Source organism: Calonectris borealis, chromosome 2, assembly GCF_964195595.1.
Source record: "Calonectris borealis chromosome 2, bCalBor7.hap1.2, whole genome shotgun sequence".
Taxonomy (NCBI): domain Eukaryota; kingdom Metazoa; phylum Chordata; class Aves; order Procellariiformes; family Procellariidae; genus Calonectris; species Calonectris borealis.
In genome coordinates this window covers 107,093,890-107,111,118 of record NC_134313.1, presented here as the reverse complement: position 1 = coordinate 107,111,118, position 17,229 = coordinate 107,093,890, and the positions used below count along the sequence as shown (strand labels likewise).

General features: G+C 36.5%; 1 protein-coding gene across 2 annotated transcripts in view; it reads left to right on the top strand.

Annotated features, from left to right (window-relative positions):
• SLC12A7 (solute carrier family 12 member 7) overlaps positions 1-17,229 on the top strand; it is a 67,045-nt gene that overhangs the window by 31,789 nt on the left and 18,027 nt on the right. For both annotated transcript variants that reach the window (XM_075142896.1, XM_075142897.1), the window contains exons 9-16: positions 2,831-2,998; positions 4,400-4,498; positions 5,225-5,282; positions 6,807-6,981; positions 10,309-10,427; positions 11,627-11,725; positions 13,923-14,042; positions 16,158-16,262. In XM_075142896.1, the coding sequence (XP_074998997.1) occupies positions 2,831-2,998; positions 4,400-4,498; positions 5,225-5,282; positions 6,807-6,981; positions 10,309-10,427; positions 11,627-11,725; positions 13,923-14,042; positions 16,158-16,262 (943 nt within the window). The remainder of the gene's footprint in view (positions 1-2,830; positions 2,999-4,399; positions 4,499-5,224; positions 5,283-6,806; positions 6,982-10,308; positions 10,428-11,626; positions 11,726-13,922; positions 14,043-16,157; positions 16,263-17,229) is intronic.

Here is a 17,229-nt window from a genome sequence, read left to right as displayed (position 1 = left end):
TATTTACACTTGCTCTTACCTGTTGTTTTCTGTCTTTGAACCATTTTTTATCCATGTGAGGAGTTTTTCTCTTATCTCATGGCTACTATAGATTCCTTGGGTAAGGAATCTTTCAAAAATGTGGGAAATCCAGGTGGACTGAATTAAGTGGATCGCCTTCATTTATGTTTCCCCCATGGAACTTTAATATTTCTGACAACTTTCTTTTACAAAAGCTATGCTAAGACTTCCCCAATTCCTCAAAACTCAAGAAAAAACTGTGAATAGATGCTGGTTTTGTCAGAACTCAAAGATGACACCCATGTGTTTACTGCTCTATCTGTTGCTATTGTTGCTATCAACTGTTCATGTGCAGATGCTACTTGTGAGCCTTTAGTTTTCAGATCTCTCTGAAACTCTCTTAAAAAGTTGGCATTATGTTTGTCATTTTTCAGTCCTGGGGTAGCAAGATTTCAGGTAAACTCATAGTTAGCACCTCAGGTCTTTCAGTATTCTTGGAGGTTTCAGGCTGAGTACTAATTTTTCTGCTTTTGAAAAAATGTGCTCTGGTTCTGTTCACTGATCAACATTTCTTTGAACTAGCACTACTGCATAAAAGTGCATTTCACTATCCTAGTGTCTCGTAATGCTAAGACTAAATTAAATGGATCACCTGTCCTGATTACTGAGTGTGAGCACACATTCTGATACCTAATGTAAGCTTGAACTTGACTGGCAAAGATTTCTCAAGGAGGGTTTTCCTCCACTGGTGGCATGTGTTCTGCTCTGTGTGAAGACTTTGCAGCTGCGGACTCTGCACATTTAAGTTTCTTGAGTTGTGAATACTCAGATATCATGCCTGGGTGTCTCACACCATTTACTGTGCACTTGTATACAGTAAGTATGCATCTCTTGTACACCTTCCATGAATGTTGTCCTAACAATAATAAATCATTCTACAAATAGCTGACAAAACATGCCCATGATTGTGGCCCTAACAATAATGAAATAAGTCTGGAAATAGCTTTCATCAACATCATCCTGCTTCATGGTAGCATGTTTTTGGGTTAAATACATGGTACCAGGTCTTGTTTATGTGTCCCTAAATGTTGCTAGAGGAGCCTCAGCAACCCATGAATGGTCCTAGAAGGGAAACCTATCTCCGCACAAATGTCTGGACTCTTCTGAAAAGTGACCCTTTTTCCTCACCCTAACTTTCAAGTCCACTTGGATTATCACTTTTGGGAAAATGAGCATAGGAAATCAGTGTAACAAAGTGCTGTGTGACGTCTTATGAAAGAGGAAAGTGATTTCTGTTTTACAAAATCTCCAAGCTGATTTTACCCACTCGTGCTGGCATGCACACTTCCACAATTAAATGCATTGGAGTGCTCAGGCCATTGTCAATTCTGTGTCATACTGAATAAAGGACACAGGCTGTTGAGTTCTCATTAAGTATTTAGTGCTTTTGATTGGCAATGACAACCTGATTTTTGGACTTTCTTTTTATGCTCCATAGGGGGTGGATGCTAATTTGGAGATCTTGTCTTGTTTTATGTCACTCAAATCTTTGCTAAAATTCCTGAAGTTTACAATTCTCTTGTTTCCTTAACTCTTCTTTTTATGGCTTCGGTCTTATCTCTAGATCAGCTTGTTATTCTTCATTTGAATGAACTAACACAGGTAGCATCTTTCCTTTTAATCTTTGTTCTGCTGTCTCTTACATTTCTCATGCATGCTTCCATATATGCTTACCAATTGTAAGATTTCTGTTACAAATCTGGATATGAGTACCCTATCTTTGGCCACTTACGGAGATTCAGAGTCAATTTCCTATTGTGCTCAAGTTAACCTTTTGCTATTATGAAGGCTTAGAATACTTAATACTTAAGAATTCTCATAATTTGTACTGGACAGCTGAAAATTCGCTATCGGATCCATCATCCTGGCAGTCCATGGGAATTGTTCACTTCTGTGGTGTAGAATCCTTTGACTCTTTGACAGGGAGGGAGAGTATCTACTTTGTTTCCTCACATGTGATAGGACAACTTGTCTCATTTTAAAATAAGTAAAATAAGAATCGGTGTTGGATGTTCTCACCATCTTGTTAAGGGGCACAACCAGTGTTTCCACAAATGTAAGCTCTCAAAAGCTACTGGTTCTTTGACCTGTCAATCTTCATCAAAGAAGTATCCTTAGTTTGTTGGGGAATTTGAGCCATGTTTTGCTGACTTTTGCTTGCTTTGGGTTTTTTTTGCTTATCAGTTGTCTTCTGAAGTCTGGTTACTCTGCTTTTGTCACTGTGTGGAATACCTTCATCATGAACAGCTGAATCCTGAACTGTTGTTCTAGGGTTATTCTGTACAGCAGGTCTCAAAGAACTCACATTACTGCTAACTAGCATTTCTTTTTTGACCTACTCCTCAAAATATAAGAACAAGAAATACAAATATGTGCTAAGATTGCTTGAACCTGGAGATAATAGTTTCCTTATGTTTTCACAATTCCTGATAATACATCCATACCTCCATGCAATGTAAGTGGACATTCTACAAATATATTGGAATTTAATTCTATCACTAGATCTTTCTTTAACGGAAGAGAAAATCTTGTGTGACGCATCCCATACACTACTGCGTTTCTACTGGCATAGAGGGGGAATGTCCAACAGTTACAATTGGTATTGATTGTATTGCTGCTGCATTCTTGGCTTTATAAGGAAATGTTGGGAGACGTCATAATTTTTGTGTAAGAAAAAGTGATCTGATTCATAAGATTATTGCATTCTTATTGCTTAATGTCCTGAAACAGAGAGATGATACTGGCTCTTGGTTTTTTTTCCCCCTCGTAGATAATCTGTGGAGTACCTATTCAGAAAAAGGATCAATAGTTGAGAAAAAAGATCAACCATCAGTTGCTGGATCAGAAGAGACAAAAATGGGTGGAGTCCCTTATGTATTTACAGACATCATGACCTACTTCACAATGCTTGTAGGGATTTATTTCCCGTCTGTGACAGGTAGATACAACTATTTTTCTTGAGTGAGCATGTGTACTTACATCTGAAAAAAGATTATTTTGTGTGTGTGAATGTTTATTGATGACACATAATATTGCTAGTCTGTGTGTCCAAGTTTTATGTACCTAAAACTTTCTGGTGCTAGAGAGACATAGCTGGTGGCTCGTTATTTTAGGGGTTTATAGGACTTAAACAAGCAATCCGTTTAAGTGCCATTTTCTATGTCTGGAAAGAAAATAAAAGCTCTGTGTGTTACTAAATGCTTATTCAAAATACGATGCATACCTTTATAATATTTTAATCCTCAAATGAATGAGAGAACAGTTGAGTATTAAGATAATTGTTTCAGGTATTTAAGCCATAAACTGCCTGTGACTTGTTTAAATGTCCATTTTTTTTTTGCAACTGTAACTAGTAGAGACTTTTTTATCAAGCTTGATGGTTAGCTTAGTAGTATATCATTTTCCTCAGGTCACATTTGACTGAAATAACCTGAGATATTTTTCTTCAAAAGTCCCAGCTCAAGCAATTGTAGTATCAAGTAACAAAATAGAACTGTGATACGAAGTTGCAGCAGTGTTTGCTAGTAGAACACCAGGCGGAGGTGTCCCTTCGTATTCTTGTCCCACATTATTCCCATTTCTCGACTTCAGGCTCTTTTATCAACATCTCATCATGTCTGAGCCTGTGGGTAGGGTTTCGCTGCATGGAGTTTGACAATGCTTTTGCTCTGGAACATCTTGATATTAGCTTCCATGGTTTTGCTTCCAACACTGGTCAGGGTAATTCTAGGAAAGATCGCAGAATTAGTCAGTTATTGTATGATTTTTCCCTCCTGTCACAATATGTGCTAGAAAATTATTTTTGTTCCCTTGTTAGATTCGAACAGATATGTGTACATGTGATTTCCTAACCATTCTTCTTGTACTTCCTGCCTGCTCCTTTCTTTTTTGTTTCTATATTTTTATTGTTTAGTTTATTGATTTGCTTGCATATCTTATTTTGTATGGCCTGTTTAGTAGAAAGTTAGTGCATTTGGTCACACTGGCTAAAATTGCTAAATCCCCGTTAGTTTATAACATCCATCCCCAACATTTTGCTACTTCTTTATATTTCCCCATTTTAAAAACAATTCTGAAGTTATATTTGAAAAATAATTTTTTCATATGTCTCTTTCCTGAGCTGTCTGGAATTTGTTCAGTCAACAATGGGTGGTAACACAAATCTCTGAACAAAATGAAGGTATAAATTGAGAATTTGTGCAGGATTATGATACATTCTGCTCTATTGGTAATGATGTGTTGAATCAGGCTTAAAGTTAAATGTTCCTATTCTATTAGTTATTTACATGGAGTTAGTATTAATTGTTTTTATGACATACAAATTTGGTCTCTTTTTAAGGTATTATGGCAGGTTCAAACAGATCTGGAGATCTTAAGGATGCTCAGAAATCTATTCCTACTGGAACAATTTTGGCTATTTCAACTACGTCTTTTATTTGTATCCTTTATGCTTTGACTTTTTTTCTAGTGTGCATTCTGTAGGTATAACAGTATAGTTTTTTCATTGAAAATTCATTAGTTGTCTGAGTATAAAATGAATGAAATCTAAACTGAAAAGAAATACTTTATATTTGTCTAAAACATAAATATTATTTATAAATATATCAAATTTTATTTGTATATGTAAATATTTATATATATATTCTACTAGTGCTTCAAATTCCACGTTATAATTGATGATTTTAGTTACGTTTTTAGTGTCACGCTTCAGTTGGCAGATTGCTTTGTTGTTATACCTGGTATAACCAGTGAAAATCTTAAAGCAAACTACCAGCAATAGAAATTGTTAGTCCTTCAATACCTAGAAGACACAAACGCTTATTTGTATGAGAAAATACCTGTTCTGTTGCATGATGCATGAACTGGCTGCTTCTAATACTTCACAAATCAACTGTGCATCAAATGCAGTCGTAGAGAACATAAACTATAAAGTTGTAGCAGGGAAGAATTAAAAAACAAAATAAAACAAAAAACCACAAAACAAAAAAAAACCCCCACACAAAACAACCAGAACAAAAAACAACTGGAACAAACAAAAAAACAAAAAATCCTCACTTCATTATCATGGACACTTTCATTTCATCCCTAGGTGAAAAATGGTGTTTTTTCTCTCTCTATGTATATGATTATTTATAGTGTAATCTTCCTTCAGTCTCAGTAATAGATCTCTCCTGTATAGTTTTGTTTGGTGCCTGTATAGAAGGTGTGATATTAAGAGATAAGTAAGTTGAATACAACTTCTAATTTTACAGGGAGTATGTATGATCATGGGTTATGTTGCAAGCTGCAAGTCCAGGTGATCTGTCACTAGAGCAGGATGCATTGTAACAAGAGCATTGAATCCATATTCTTTCATTTACATTGCTGTCAGTTCTTGTTTGGCTGAAATCCGGTGTAACAGTAAAATGTATGGATTTTGGTCTGGTTTAAAGGCTAGGTTTGCGTTTTTTTTTCATTATGGATTGTTATATCTGCCATGGGGAAAAGCAGGTTGTACATCTTTCAATGTTTGTCTGTCTTTTCAAGTTGTTCCTACCCCTTGTTTAATTAAAACACAGGCTCTAGAATTTGAATCAAGAATGAATATGCAGCTGTATAAATGTCATCATAGAAGCATAATGGCTTTTCTCCTATATTTTTAAAGAGTGTAGTTTCCCCTTTTTCCATCTGCTGAAAATAGTACGTAGCCATGCATCCATGCTTGGGCATATGCAAGAATTTGAACACTGGCTTATTATATTAACCTGATTGCTATGTTTCCTGACCCTGTTTTAAGAGCAGGTCTGAAAAGAGATAAAGCATTTAATTTTTCTTAGTCTGTAGCCTTTTCTTTTCTCTGGTGTTTGTTTTGAAAAACCTGAAAACATTGAAAACAGAAATTATGCTATCACAGTGTAGTTAGTCTTAAAATTGATTTTGACTGCTTCCTAACAAAACTAAGATGAACTACAAGAAGTTTACTTGATTTTAAAACAAAAACATCAGTTTGGGGGGTTGGGGCGGTGGGAAAGAATCTTTTCATAGTTTACCCAAGATGTCCATAAATTACTATAAAGTTAATTATCTAAAAAAAACCCCAAACAAACAAAAGAAACAACCCAACCCCACCTCCACCTCCCCCCAAAAAACCCCAAACAAACAAAAAAAACCCACAAAACCAAAAAACCCCACAAAACCAAAACAACAGCGGCATTGGATGGGACACTCAAGACTGTAATGAAAGCACCTCTTCCTGACTTCCACCCACTGGTTTGCCATAAAAATTGCATCGGGTAGCATGACAGTCAGAAGGCATGTGGATAACTTGAGATAGTTGTGTCTGGTAGTTGCTCTGTTTACTTGTCCATATCTCAGTGTCACACTATTAAAAGGAAAGGCTAATACTTTGTTTTGTGAATCTTCTGGTTATGCCCCAGGGTATATCTGTATTATTTGTAGAACAGACTTCCGCAATCTAGTTCCTAGAAGTCACAAGGATTTAAAAGATGCATATGTAAATACTTCTGCTGTTGCTGTTAATTCTGTAAAGTTTACCAAGATACCTGATAATTGCTGCATGTTTGCTTACAGGCAACACTTACAATGAATCAATTATAGTATGTTTTCTCAATCAATTTATAGTATGTTTATTGTTGAAAAGTAATGTTGTCCAAAAAGATTGAAATGTGGGTGTTGAATCTATAGTAAAAGTTATTTTAATGCGTACTGATTTCCCCCCCCCCCCCGCCCCATGCCTCTTCCCTAAGGTTTGGAGAAGCAGTAAATGGAAATCTAGTGGTTGGTACACTGGCATGGCCTTCTCCATGGGTTATTGTGATTGGTTCATTCTTTTCAACATGTGGCGCTGGTCTCCAGAGTCTCACTGGTGCACCCCGACTGTTGCAGGCCATTGCAAGAGATGGCATTGTACCGTTTATTCAAGTGAGATTTTTTTTTTTCTTTACAATACTTCAAATATGGCTTATATTTTGACAAAAAAAAAGAGGCATTATTTCTGCTATTCATGTAGACCTGTGAGGAAAAGATTTGGAGCACAGTTCTAATTGTGTACAATAGTAGATCAAGCTATTGTAGGACAGAGTTTGATCTTGGATATTTCTGTGCAAAGCAATTTAATTATTTTTGTTGTTACACATAAAACTTAGTGGTTCAAAATTGGGAACATAAGTCTTCTATAAATGGAAATAAATGAACTAAGAAGCAATTAACAACTGAACTTCATGACTCCAGGCTGTGTTTACAACTTGTATTTGTGAATTGATCTAATCTCGCTATGGAACTGCATGATACTTCTCGTATCATAGAGATACAATTCTAGTTTTTATTCATTTGTGTAAACTAAATGAAGTCAACAAAGATGTAACAATAGAATCTATCCCATGACTCCAAACATTAATATTGTCCTGACATCCCCATGCATGTTTTAAAAATAAATAAATCAAATTTTTCTCAAAGGAAGTGAGTAAGAGAGCTGGCAAACAGAAGAACATAACAGAACTCTTGCTGGAAGATATTTAACACAATTGCTGGGCTGCATCTGCAAAAACTAAACAACTAGAATTGAGTTAAAAATAAATAAATAAAATGTGCTAGAGAGCAAAGCTGTGATTTCTGTAGTGAAGTTTGGAGTTTGAAAGCTTACTTCCAAATTGCCAAGAACAGCCAATAGTTGCACAGCAGAATGATAACCTACCAAGAACAAGTTGAAGTATAAAAAAACAGGAGTATGCCTGAGTAACTATGAATACTTTGGGAACAGAGTTAGGGGACAGTTGTCAAATTTAGCACAGAGAAAGAAATTGCAGATAGCACAGGCACTGAAGGTAGCTAGGGCTGAATTTAGGAGAATAGGCTGTTCTGTATGGAGAGAGTCCTGAGGATGACTTGGAGCACTTGTTTGTTTTTATAGATCTCTTTGGGAGGTTTATATGATTTTGATACCTAAGTTATGTGACCAAAGTTATGTTTGAGTATTCCCTACTTCACCCACATTTACTCTAGGTCACTGTCTCACATCTGCGGTCGGTGTAGTATGTTATGTTAAAAATGGGCTATTACTCTTGGTGAATAACTTAAGACTCTAATCAGAGATATCTATCATCTGTCTTCAGTGAGAGCTAGGTATAGAATAGCAGCAGCTTGTTTTGATTCCTGAGTTTGGGGAAAGCCTACAATGAGTCAACACATTGATGTGTGACTTGAGGAAGAAAATTCCTCAGGTAGGATGTGCCTAGGACTATTATGAATGGTGGGTTAGCTGGAGAATTTGAGTGGGGTTGGGGGGGGACATCTGAGGAGGAGGGAGACATGCAGATATGTGGGAATGGGAAAATAAGAGAGGAAAGGACTGTGAAGAGAGGGAAGGAGTGCACAGGGAATGGGTTAGAGGAGACGGTTGGAAAAGCTGAGAAGCAAAGCAAAAATGGAAGAGGTAATGCTAGTAGCTTTGAGGGGGGGTGGGTTTTCTTTTGTGTGTTGTGGGTGGGTTTTGATTTTGTTTGGTTTGGTTTTGTTGTTTTGTTTTAAAGGCAGATCATACTGCTGTTGCCAACTTTTTCTCAGTCTTTAATCACTTGGTTCCATTCTGCTGCTGCTACTTCCCTGGTCTGTCTGGCTAGTCTCAGTAGGGCTATATTCTTGATATTTTCTCTTGGGTGCTTCTCTTCTCTTGGGCTGGAGAGTAGAATGGTTACTGGAAATGTAGACTAGTATTGCTGCTGAGAGCAGGAGCCAGAAGGGTTAATGAATCAAGAAGTAAACAAGTTAAAAAGACAGCAGCTGCTGCTTCTGCAACCCCTCTGCTGCCTGAAATGTTCTGCTAGCAGCACTTGCAGTAGTGCTGCTGCTAGCAGGAAATGCAACTGCTGTGCCTCTGATTCTGCTGGCTTGAGCTGCTCTGCACCTACAGTATTGGCAACTTGTTCGTTGAGAAAGTTACATCACCGTTCCCTTGGTTTAGGAGCATCTTTTCTACCAAGGGTGGAGAAAGATGATGAGGATGTGCAAGAATGTCAAACATGCTGCTGCTTTATTTCACAGTTGAGAGCAGTGGTGTGTTCCCTGACTTGCAAGATCTGTATCTGTAACTGGAAGTAAATATACTAAGTATGCTGGGGTGGGGTACAGAATCGTCATGGAGTTTGACTTGTGAGCGGGAAGCGGTTGTGATGCAATAAATTGTAAATGTTGTGTTGCATTGAGAGAGACAAACAAAAAATTTCACTTTTGTCTGAAGTAAAAATTTGGTACTTGGTGGGAGGGTGACAGTATGATTCTGTCTTATCAGGGTTAGATTTGAAAGGAGTGAAGAATCGGAAGGAAAAAATTTACATGGTTTGGGAAGTGAGGGAAAGGGAATCCAGGAGAAGCAGGATGTTTGAAGAGGGATTTGAGACTTGAAAAGTGCTTGCAGTTTTGGAGTGATATAGCTGCTGCATGGACAATCAAGGAAATTAATGCAAGGATTCATTCAAGAATTAATATAGGGGCAAGAGTATGACATGAAAAAAAAAAAACAAAATACTTGAAACATGAGCAGAAAAAATGGCATTTTAATATAAGGTAAGGAAGATTGATGGATGACAGGAAGCTAAGGGAAGAAGGCAGTATGGAGAAGGAGTGAGAAGAACTTAAACATTTGGAAAGGAAGCCACTATGGAAAATGAGAGTGAGCGTTTAGTCTTTCTAATTGTATGGAGGAATATGGAGGAGAACAAATATGGCTGGAACTACAGCTGAGGCATTTTGCCATCTATCACCAGCACAGCTGGATAGAATACGCCCCAAAGGAAATTACCACATGCAAAATGGTTTTTGGTAAGGCTCTGTGCAGGATCATAGGCTTACCCAAGTCATCTTTAAAGATAAATATTTATGTTCATAAGTACTGAGTTGATGCCTATTTTGTATGTTACAAAAAATACTGCCCTCAACTACATTAGCTTTTCATAGACTAAGCATAAATCTCTGCATGTGGATTTTAAGTTACTTAAGATTATTTCAACAGCAACTGCAATAGTACTTTAATGTGATGTAGTCATCACTTACGTTAGTAAACATTTTTCATACTGGAAATGTGTGGTTTTGCAATTTTTTGTGGCTTTTTATAGTATAGATCGCTTCATTTTCTTTTGTAACTAATGAATATTTTTGGTTCCAGTTAAGAGTTAGTTCATGATCTGAACCATATTTCATAACTGTATAATGAAGAGCTTTCACTAATCTTATTGTTTACTTGAATTGAACTAGGTATTTGGTCATGGAAAAGCAAATGGAGAACCAACTTGGGCTCTGCTCCTCACTGCTGGTATTTGTGAAATAGGAATTTTGATAGCCTCATTGGACAGTGTAGCACCAATTCTTTCAATGTAAGTATGAATGTGGTGTTTTGTGTTCTTAAATTAAATAGTATTTTATTTTTAAATTAACTAGGTAATGGTTTTTCTTTTTGAAATCATACATGCTAGACTTTGTCCTCTAACAAGTTATATTCCTATTTGAGCCTGGAAATAATATGAAACAACAAAATGTTTTGGCAGGAATTAATTTCTAGGCACAAAAAACTTTTTCCATGACAGAGTTCTTGAAGGCTAGTAAAAATATGTTCAACTTCTAAAAACTTGGATTTTAAAATAAAAATTCCTCCTATTTTAGCTCAAGTGCATATAATAGAGACAGACAAAACAATTTAATGTTTCAGGGTATGAACTGAACAGTATTATACTGATTTTGTCTTGGAAGTTCATCCCATGTCTTTATGGGTTGACTCTGGCAGGCAGCTCAGCCCCACACATCTCCTCGCTCACACCCCCCAGTGTGATGGGGGACAGAATCAGAAGGGTAAAAGTGAGAAAACTCATGGATTGAGATAAAGACAGTTTAATAGGTAAGGCAGAAGCTTCATGCACAAGCAAAGCAAAATAAGTAATTCATTCACAATTGATAGGCAGATGTTTAGCCATTTCCAGGAAAGCAGAGCTTCACCATGTGTAACTGTTACTTGGGAAAACAAACACCATTAAGTCCAAATGTCCCCCCTTCTTCCTCCTTTCCCTGAGCTCTTACTGCTGAGCATGATGTCGTACAGTATTGAATATCCTTTTGGTCAGTTGTAGTCAGCTGTACCAGCTGTGTTCCCTCCCCAAGTCTATTTGCTGGTGGGGCAGCAAGAAAAACAGAGAAGGCCTTGATGCTGTGTAAGCACTGCTCAGCAACAGCTAAAACATTCCTGTGTTATCAACACTGTTTTTGTTACAAATCCAGAACATAGCACCATATGAGCTAATATGAGGAAAACTAACTCTATCCCAGCCAAAACCAATACACCATTGTCAGTTGTTTGCTATGTTTTCTCTGAAATCTTTGAGGCTCTATATTAGGCCTCAAAACATGGTATTAGCATAATATTCTACAAATATTAATTTAATCTACGTTTTGTGTTCTATTGGCCACTGTGAACACAGCGTACAAGTTCCTACCCTTTTTTGGATTGTGTTCAGCCTTTTAATGCAAATCTGTCTAGTTAATTTCCTATTGGAAAATGCTTTTTCTTTTTTTTTCTTAACAGGTTTTTCCTTATGTGCTATATGTTTGTAAATCTAGCTTGTGCAGTTCAGACGCTTTTACGGACTCCCAACTGGAGACCTCGTTTCAAGTATTACCATTGGTAGGGAATATTCCTTCATTCAGAAGAGTTAAAACTAATTACGCAGCCCTAAATTGTTGATTTTCTTGTAATAATAAACCAAAATCTCCTTTCTGACTTAAATGAGTTATAAGATGATTCATGCACTGAATACTCTAACAGCAACATTTGTTTTCATGTGTTTGGAATAGGGCTAGTAATAGCTGTGATCATGACAACGTGGTTAATGCAGAGGGTTTGGGAAGGGGCTACAGGATGACATTTAATATTGCTTATAAGCCAAGAGATCTTCTGAATATGTGAAAATGAAGGTGAAAAAAAATATAATCTGTCTTTTATATATAGATAAGGAGAACTGGTAAAAATGTTCAGGAAAGATGATATGATTTTCATTTTTGTTATGCAAAAAAATATACAAAACAAACTTGTACAGAAAAAATCTCATTTAATATATATCAGTTGGCTCTTTAATGATATGATCAGATTTCAAAATATGCTTTGGACATTGCATTTGATAAATGAAGTAGACAAGTGGATGCTTGACAAAGTCAGTAAAGGTCAATTACACAAAAAGTGTGGGTGTGTTTTTTGTTTAGTTTTTTTTAATGGCTTAAGAGTTCAAATATTTCAAACTAAGATTGGGAAACTTTTTGACTTTTTTTACCGAATGTTAAAAATACATCTAATTGAATTAACAGTAATACTATTGAGAAATTTTAGTGCTGAAATGTCTTGAAGACTACAGCCTTTAGGAGATAAGCTGGCCTGATTCTAGGATGTAAGAGTTGCTTATTATTTTTCCTTTTAAAGAATTGAGTGAAAATGAAATGTTGCGGTTTTAGCCCTGAAAAATGTTTTTTGAATATGCTCAGTAGGCACGTAACTAGTTTGGCACCTAAGCCTCCAAATACATCAGTGCCTGTCTCCCAGTCTATCACCGGAAACACCTAGGAGTATTTGCAACATCAAGAAGGAAAATGGGAGATTGCTGTCTGTCTGGATTTTTTTGTTCCACCTCCTCTGAATAATCTGATTGTGGAAGAAGTATAGTAGGAAGTACAAAGTAGCTTAAAAGCTAAGGCAGGTGGAATAAGATGGAGAGTAGCAAGAGGTACAGGATGGACCATGGTGAGGAAGAAAAAGCAAAGGGTTGTGACAAAGCAGCAGCATAGTTTGTAACCATAGTTTTCCCAGAACAATCAGTGAGCCAACTGACTCACTGTGTGATAATGTAGTCACTTCTAGCCAAAGCAGGTGTTGGAATGCTTGGCCAGAATTGGGATGGGACTTTATTTTTTCAGTGCAAGTAGAGTCTTAGGTTTGGCTAAGTCAAGCATGAAAGAGCAGCTGTTGTTCTTTTAGACAAACTACATTTAGACTGATGTCCTCAGAACAGGGAGAAAGCATTTCTTCTGTTTAAAACTGGATGTGTTTGCACTCGATACTTGCATGGTACTAAAGAAGCAAACTAAGGTACCAAACAAAAGTTGGGTCTGCCGACGCTCTTTGTCAATACAGTGAAAGCTAGCTCTAAATTTGGAAATCGGGCGAAAAGAAATCTAGGGTGTCATATGTGACTAGAAGTATTCACAAAACTGCCCAGTTCTGAGCTGACTTACATCTGTCTTGAATAACAGTGTGGGCAAACCAGGCATATAAACTTGAATCTGGAAATGCTTCTGTAACTTTTTCAGCTCGCAGTCATTCTTTCGTTACAGCCTTTGAAAGATTGTTTTCTGTATTCTCTCCTACTGTCCTGTGTTCTTGCGTAAGAGACGGGTCACAACGGAAGTGGAGAATATAACTGATGAGTCAAAAACTTTAAATTTAAACTGATCAACTATTTTTGCTGGAAGTAACACGATGTTGTTTAGTATTGTTTGAGAATTTTTTTTAGCTTAAATTCAAATCAACAGTAAGTGATAGCAATGTGTTTTGAAACTGACCTTGTTTGGAGGTACTGATAGAGTTTCAGAACTGTCAAATGTAGTAAATCTGTTGTTATATCTAGTTCAGTTGTATTATTTATGTCACACAAAGGTTCAGAATGTAATTTTTCTTTATAAGCTAAAATTGGGACAAATGTATTTTCATTTGTATAGTAGCTATGAAATGGCCTTTGAAGAAGAAAGGCCTTTCTGGAAGTTAAATAAGAAATTGTCTTTGTAGAACATTTGCATGCCTATTTAAAAAAATGGAAAAAAATGGTTTCTTTTAGGACTCTGTCATTCCTGGGGATGAGTTTATGTCTTGCCTTGATGTTCATTTGCTCTTGGTACTATGCTTTGATTGCCATGCTAATCGCAGGATGTATATACAAATACATAGAATATAGAGGGTAAGACCATATATCTTATTTATTCTATATTTAATATCTTTAACGTTCAGCAAAAAGCACTTTTCTATAAAATAGATACAACTGAAGTAATAGAATTAAGAGTATTCCTTGAAACAAGGTAAGATCCCATCTCTGTTAAGGGTGTAAGTTTTCAGGTTCTAATTTCTCTGGAAGCTCTGTTCCAAACTTCTTGACAGCTAGAACTAATCAAAATAAGAACCAATAAGGCTGGGAAATTTTCATTTGAGCAGAGATTATGGTGTAAAGTTTTGGTACTTCAGGAACATCACCTTTTAGCACCAAGCAGCAACTATTACAAAACTGTTACCTTCTTATTAACTTGTGCTAAAGCCCAAAAAACTCTACTCTTTTGTGTGGACTTTAGCACTTTTTAGAATGGATTGTTCAGTACGGTTCAGAGCACCCACTGAAAATTATCTGTTTTCTGAAGGCTTAGATAATCTTTAAATTGCAACATATTTTGCATTGTATGCATTTGACAAGGGACACAGCCAGAGCCACACCTGTAAAAAATGCTATGCAAGTAGGAGACTTAAAAGGCATGCCGAGTTCGTTTAAAAAAAAAAAAAACACCACATACACAAAAAACCCAACCAACAGACAAAAAAAACAACCAACCAAACAAAAAAAAATCCCACAAACCAAAAAAACAACTAAAAAAAAAATCCAACTAAACAACACATCCAAACACTAGAGGCGATTATGATCGGTAATGTGTGTGCTTTCCCTTTCTAAGGAAAGATACCCAATGCTGAAAGATTCTAGTCAAGAAAAATAGTAAAATCTTGGAGCAGGAAATTGAAGTGAGGCCAGTTGTTTTGATGAGTGATTAAGCACAAGTCTTAAGTGAATCAGCTGGTATAAACTGCTCCACCTTGTGGGTTCTCCATCTTTTAATATCTCCATTTCCAGGTGAGATGTTTTCCTGGATTGTAACAGCTCCATTTACTGGGTTAATTATAAGGAAATTAATTTGCCTATTTTAGCCAGGAAGTCAGATCAGATGATAAGAGTTCTGCTCGTGTGTGCGTATGTAAGTATGCACATACATAAAAGTATACGTCCATCCAAATTCGTATACAGGGTCTACAAATGTTGCCACATAGCCAGCACATCTACCCTGCAGAAAGAGATTCTTTTTTGCAGAAACTTAACTTCTGTTCTCCCTGCCTTTACAAATGCAGAGGCTGATTTGGCGGCAGGGAGAAACTCACTCTGAAATGTTCTAAAAACTGCTATCTGAAGAAAACCTCCGTTTTTATTTTAATTTTTTGGCTAAGTAAAAGAAACTTACATGATTGTGCTGTCTGTCAGGGTACATTTTAATTGCCACGTTGTTCTTTAATAGCTTTTGAATTCAGTTTGGCTTATTTCATCTAATTTCAAAAGAAGGCTAGAGGTAACAAAGTTCAGTGAGAATTCATTAATAGAAATGAGAGGAAGGGAGGGCAAGGGAGATGGACCCCTTGCCATAGCAGAATCCCCACAAAGGAAAATAATGTGTTAGCCTAACAGTTCTTTCTTATTTGGTTGGCCACCTGGCGCATAAGATAGCTTTGTATTGGGAGAAAGAGGAGTGGAAAATGTAGGGAGATTGAAAGCAATCAGGAGGATGGATAAAGCTTTAGGCTCATCTGGGAGAGAAGCTGGGAAGGAAAGGAAGTGGAGAAAGCTGTAGTGGTGGTGTTGGGGGAAAGATAGAACACTCTAATCCATACAAAGTCAAGTTTCACTTACTCATTCTGCTGCTTTAAAACAATTCCTTTTAAGTAGCCCTCACTTATTCATTCTAGTGCTTAAAAGCAACTTAAGTAGCTCTCATGATTAAAAAAAGCTTTTGAAGTATCAATAAAATAGACCATAATAAATATTAATGAATACTTAACAAATAGTTCTCTTGAAGGGACCTGAGACTGCTTCATCTTGGTTAGTCTTCATTCTTGATTTAAATCTGCAAGATGAGTTTTCCATGCATTTGTGCAAAAAAGAGTGTTTGGGTTTTTTTATGCCCACTATCCGTCATATGAGAAAATGTACTTAATTTGTATAAAATAAATGGGACCCTGTTAATTGAATCTCTTCTGCATCCCGAAGAGCGGAAAAAGAATGGGGTGATGGAATCCGAGGACTGTCTCTGAATGCAGCTCGCTATGCTTTGCTTCGTGTTGAAGATGGTCCTCCTCACACCAAGAACTGGAGGTAAGTCCTGCGCCTTCCAAGGTCACATAATTCTTGAAATATGTAAATCTATTGGGAATACTGCTGGTAAAGCTAATGGCCAAAGTGAAATTCACCATTAAAATAATGTTTTAACTTGGGCATGGCAATGATGTAATTGCAATAGTATTATTTTACTGCAATAGAATGCGACTTATGGTCAGCACGTAATCAACCTTGCTGGTAATATGGGCAAACTAACTCGAACTTAAATCCATGTGATGTTGACATAGTTCCAATTCCATAAGTGGGGTTTTTTTTTGCTTCTATATATGTTTCCTCTGAAATACACTGTATAAATATACAGAGGATCCATTATTTGTTTAAATTTCATTTTTTGTGGCAATCTTTTTTATATAGCTTCGTTTAATAATAACACTTTCTAAACTGCTTTGATATCATTAAAACAAAATCTCAGGTTTGCTGTCCATTTGTATGTAGTGGGGTTAGATATCCACTACTGTTTTCGCAATATATTCGTTTTACTTCTTAAACTATCAATTTTCTCAAAGCCAACACAAAAAATTACTTAGCATTTAAAAAGAAAAGGACGTTTGCACATTGTCACTTCTGATGAATGTAATGCAAATCAGAAGAATTCTGACCAGTGAAACACACAAAAAAGAAATTGTCACTAAATGTGATACTTTAATTATAGTCACTGCTCTGTGATAGTATCCCTGGGTGCATGCACATGCAATGTTCTGTTGCCCTTCAAGTGTAATGGCATTATTTTACCATTTGTCATGGGACTGATGCACATAAGCAGTTACCACAGAATACATGAGCCGCTGTCTTTATCTGTGTCTGAATTTGGCATCTCAGAGGTACCAATGTAATGTAGTGTTGACTAAGAGCATTCCTGTTAAATGTCTGGCATTGCTTCAGTTCCAGATGAGTTATCCTTCTATTGTGTCGAAGTAATTGCTAGAACTGAACCTTCTTGTTA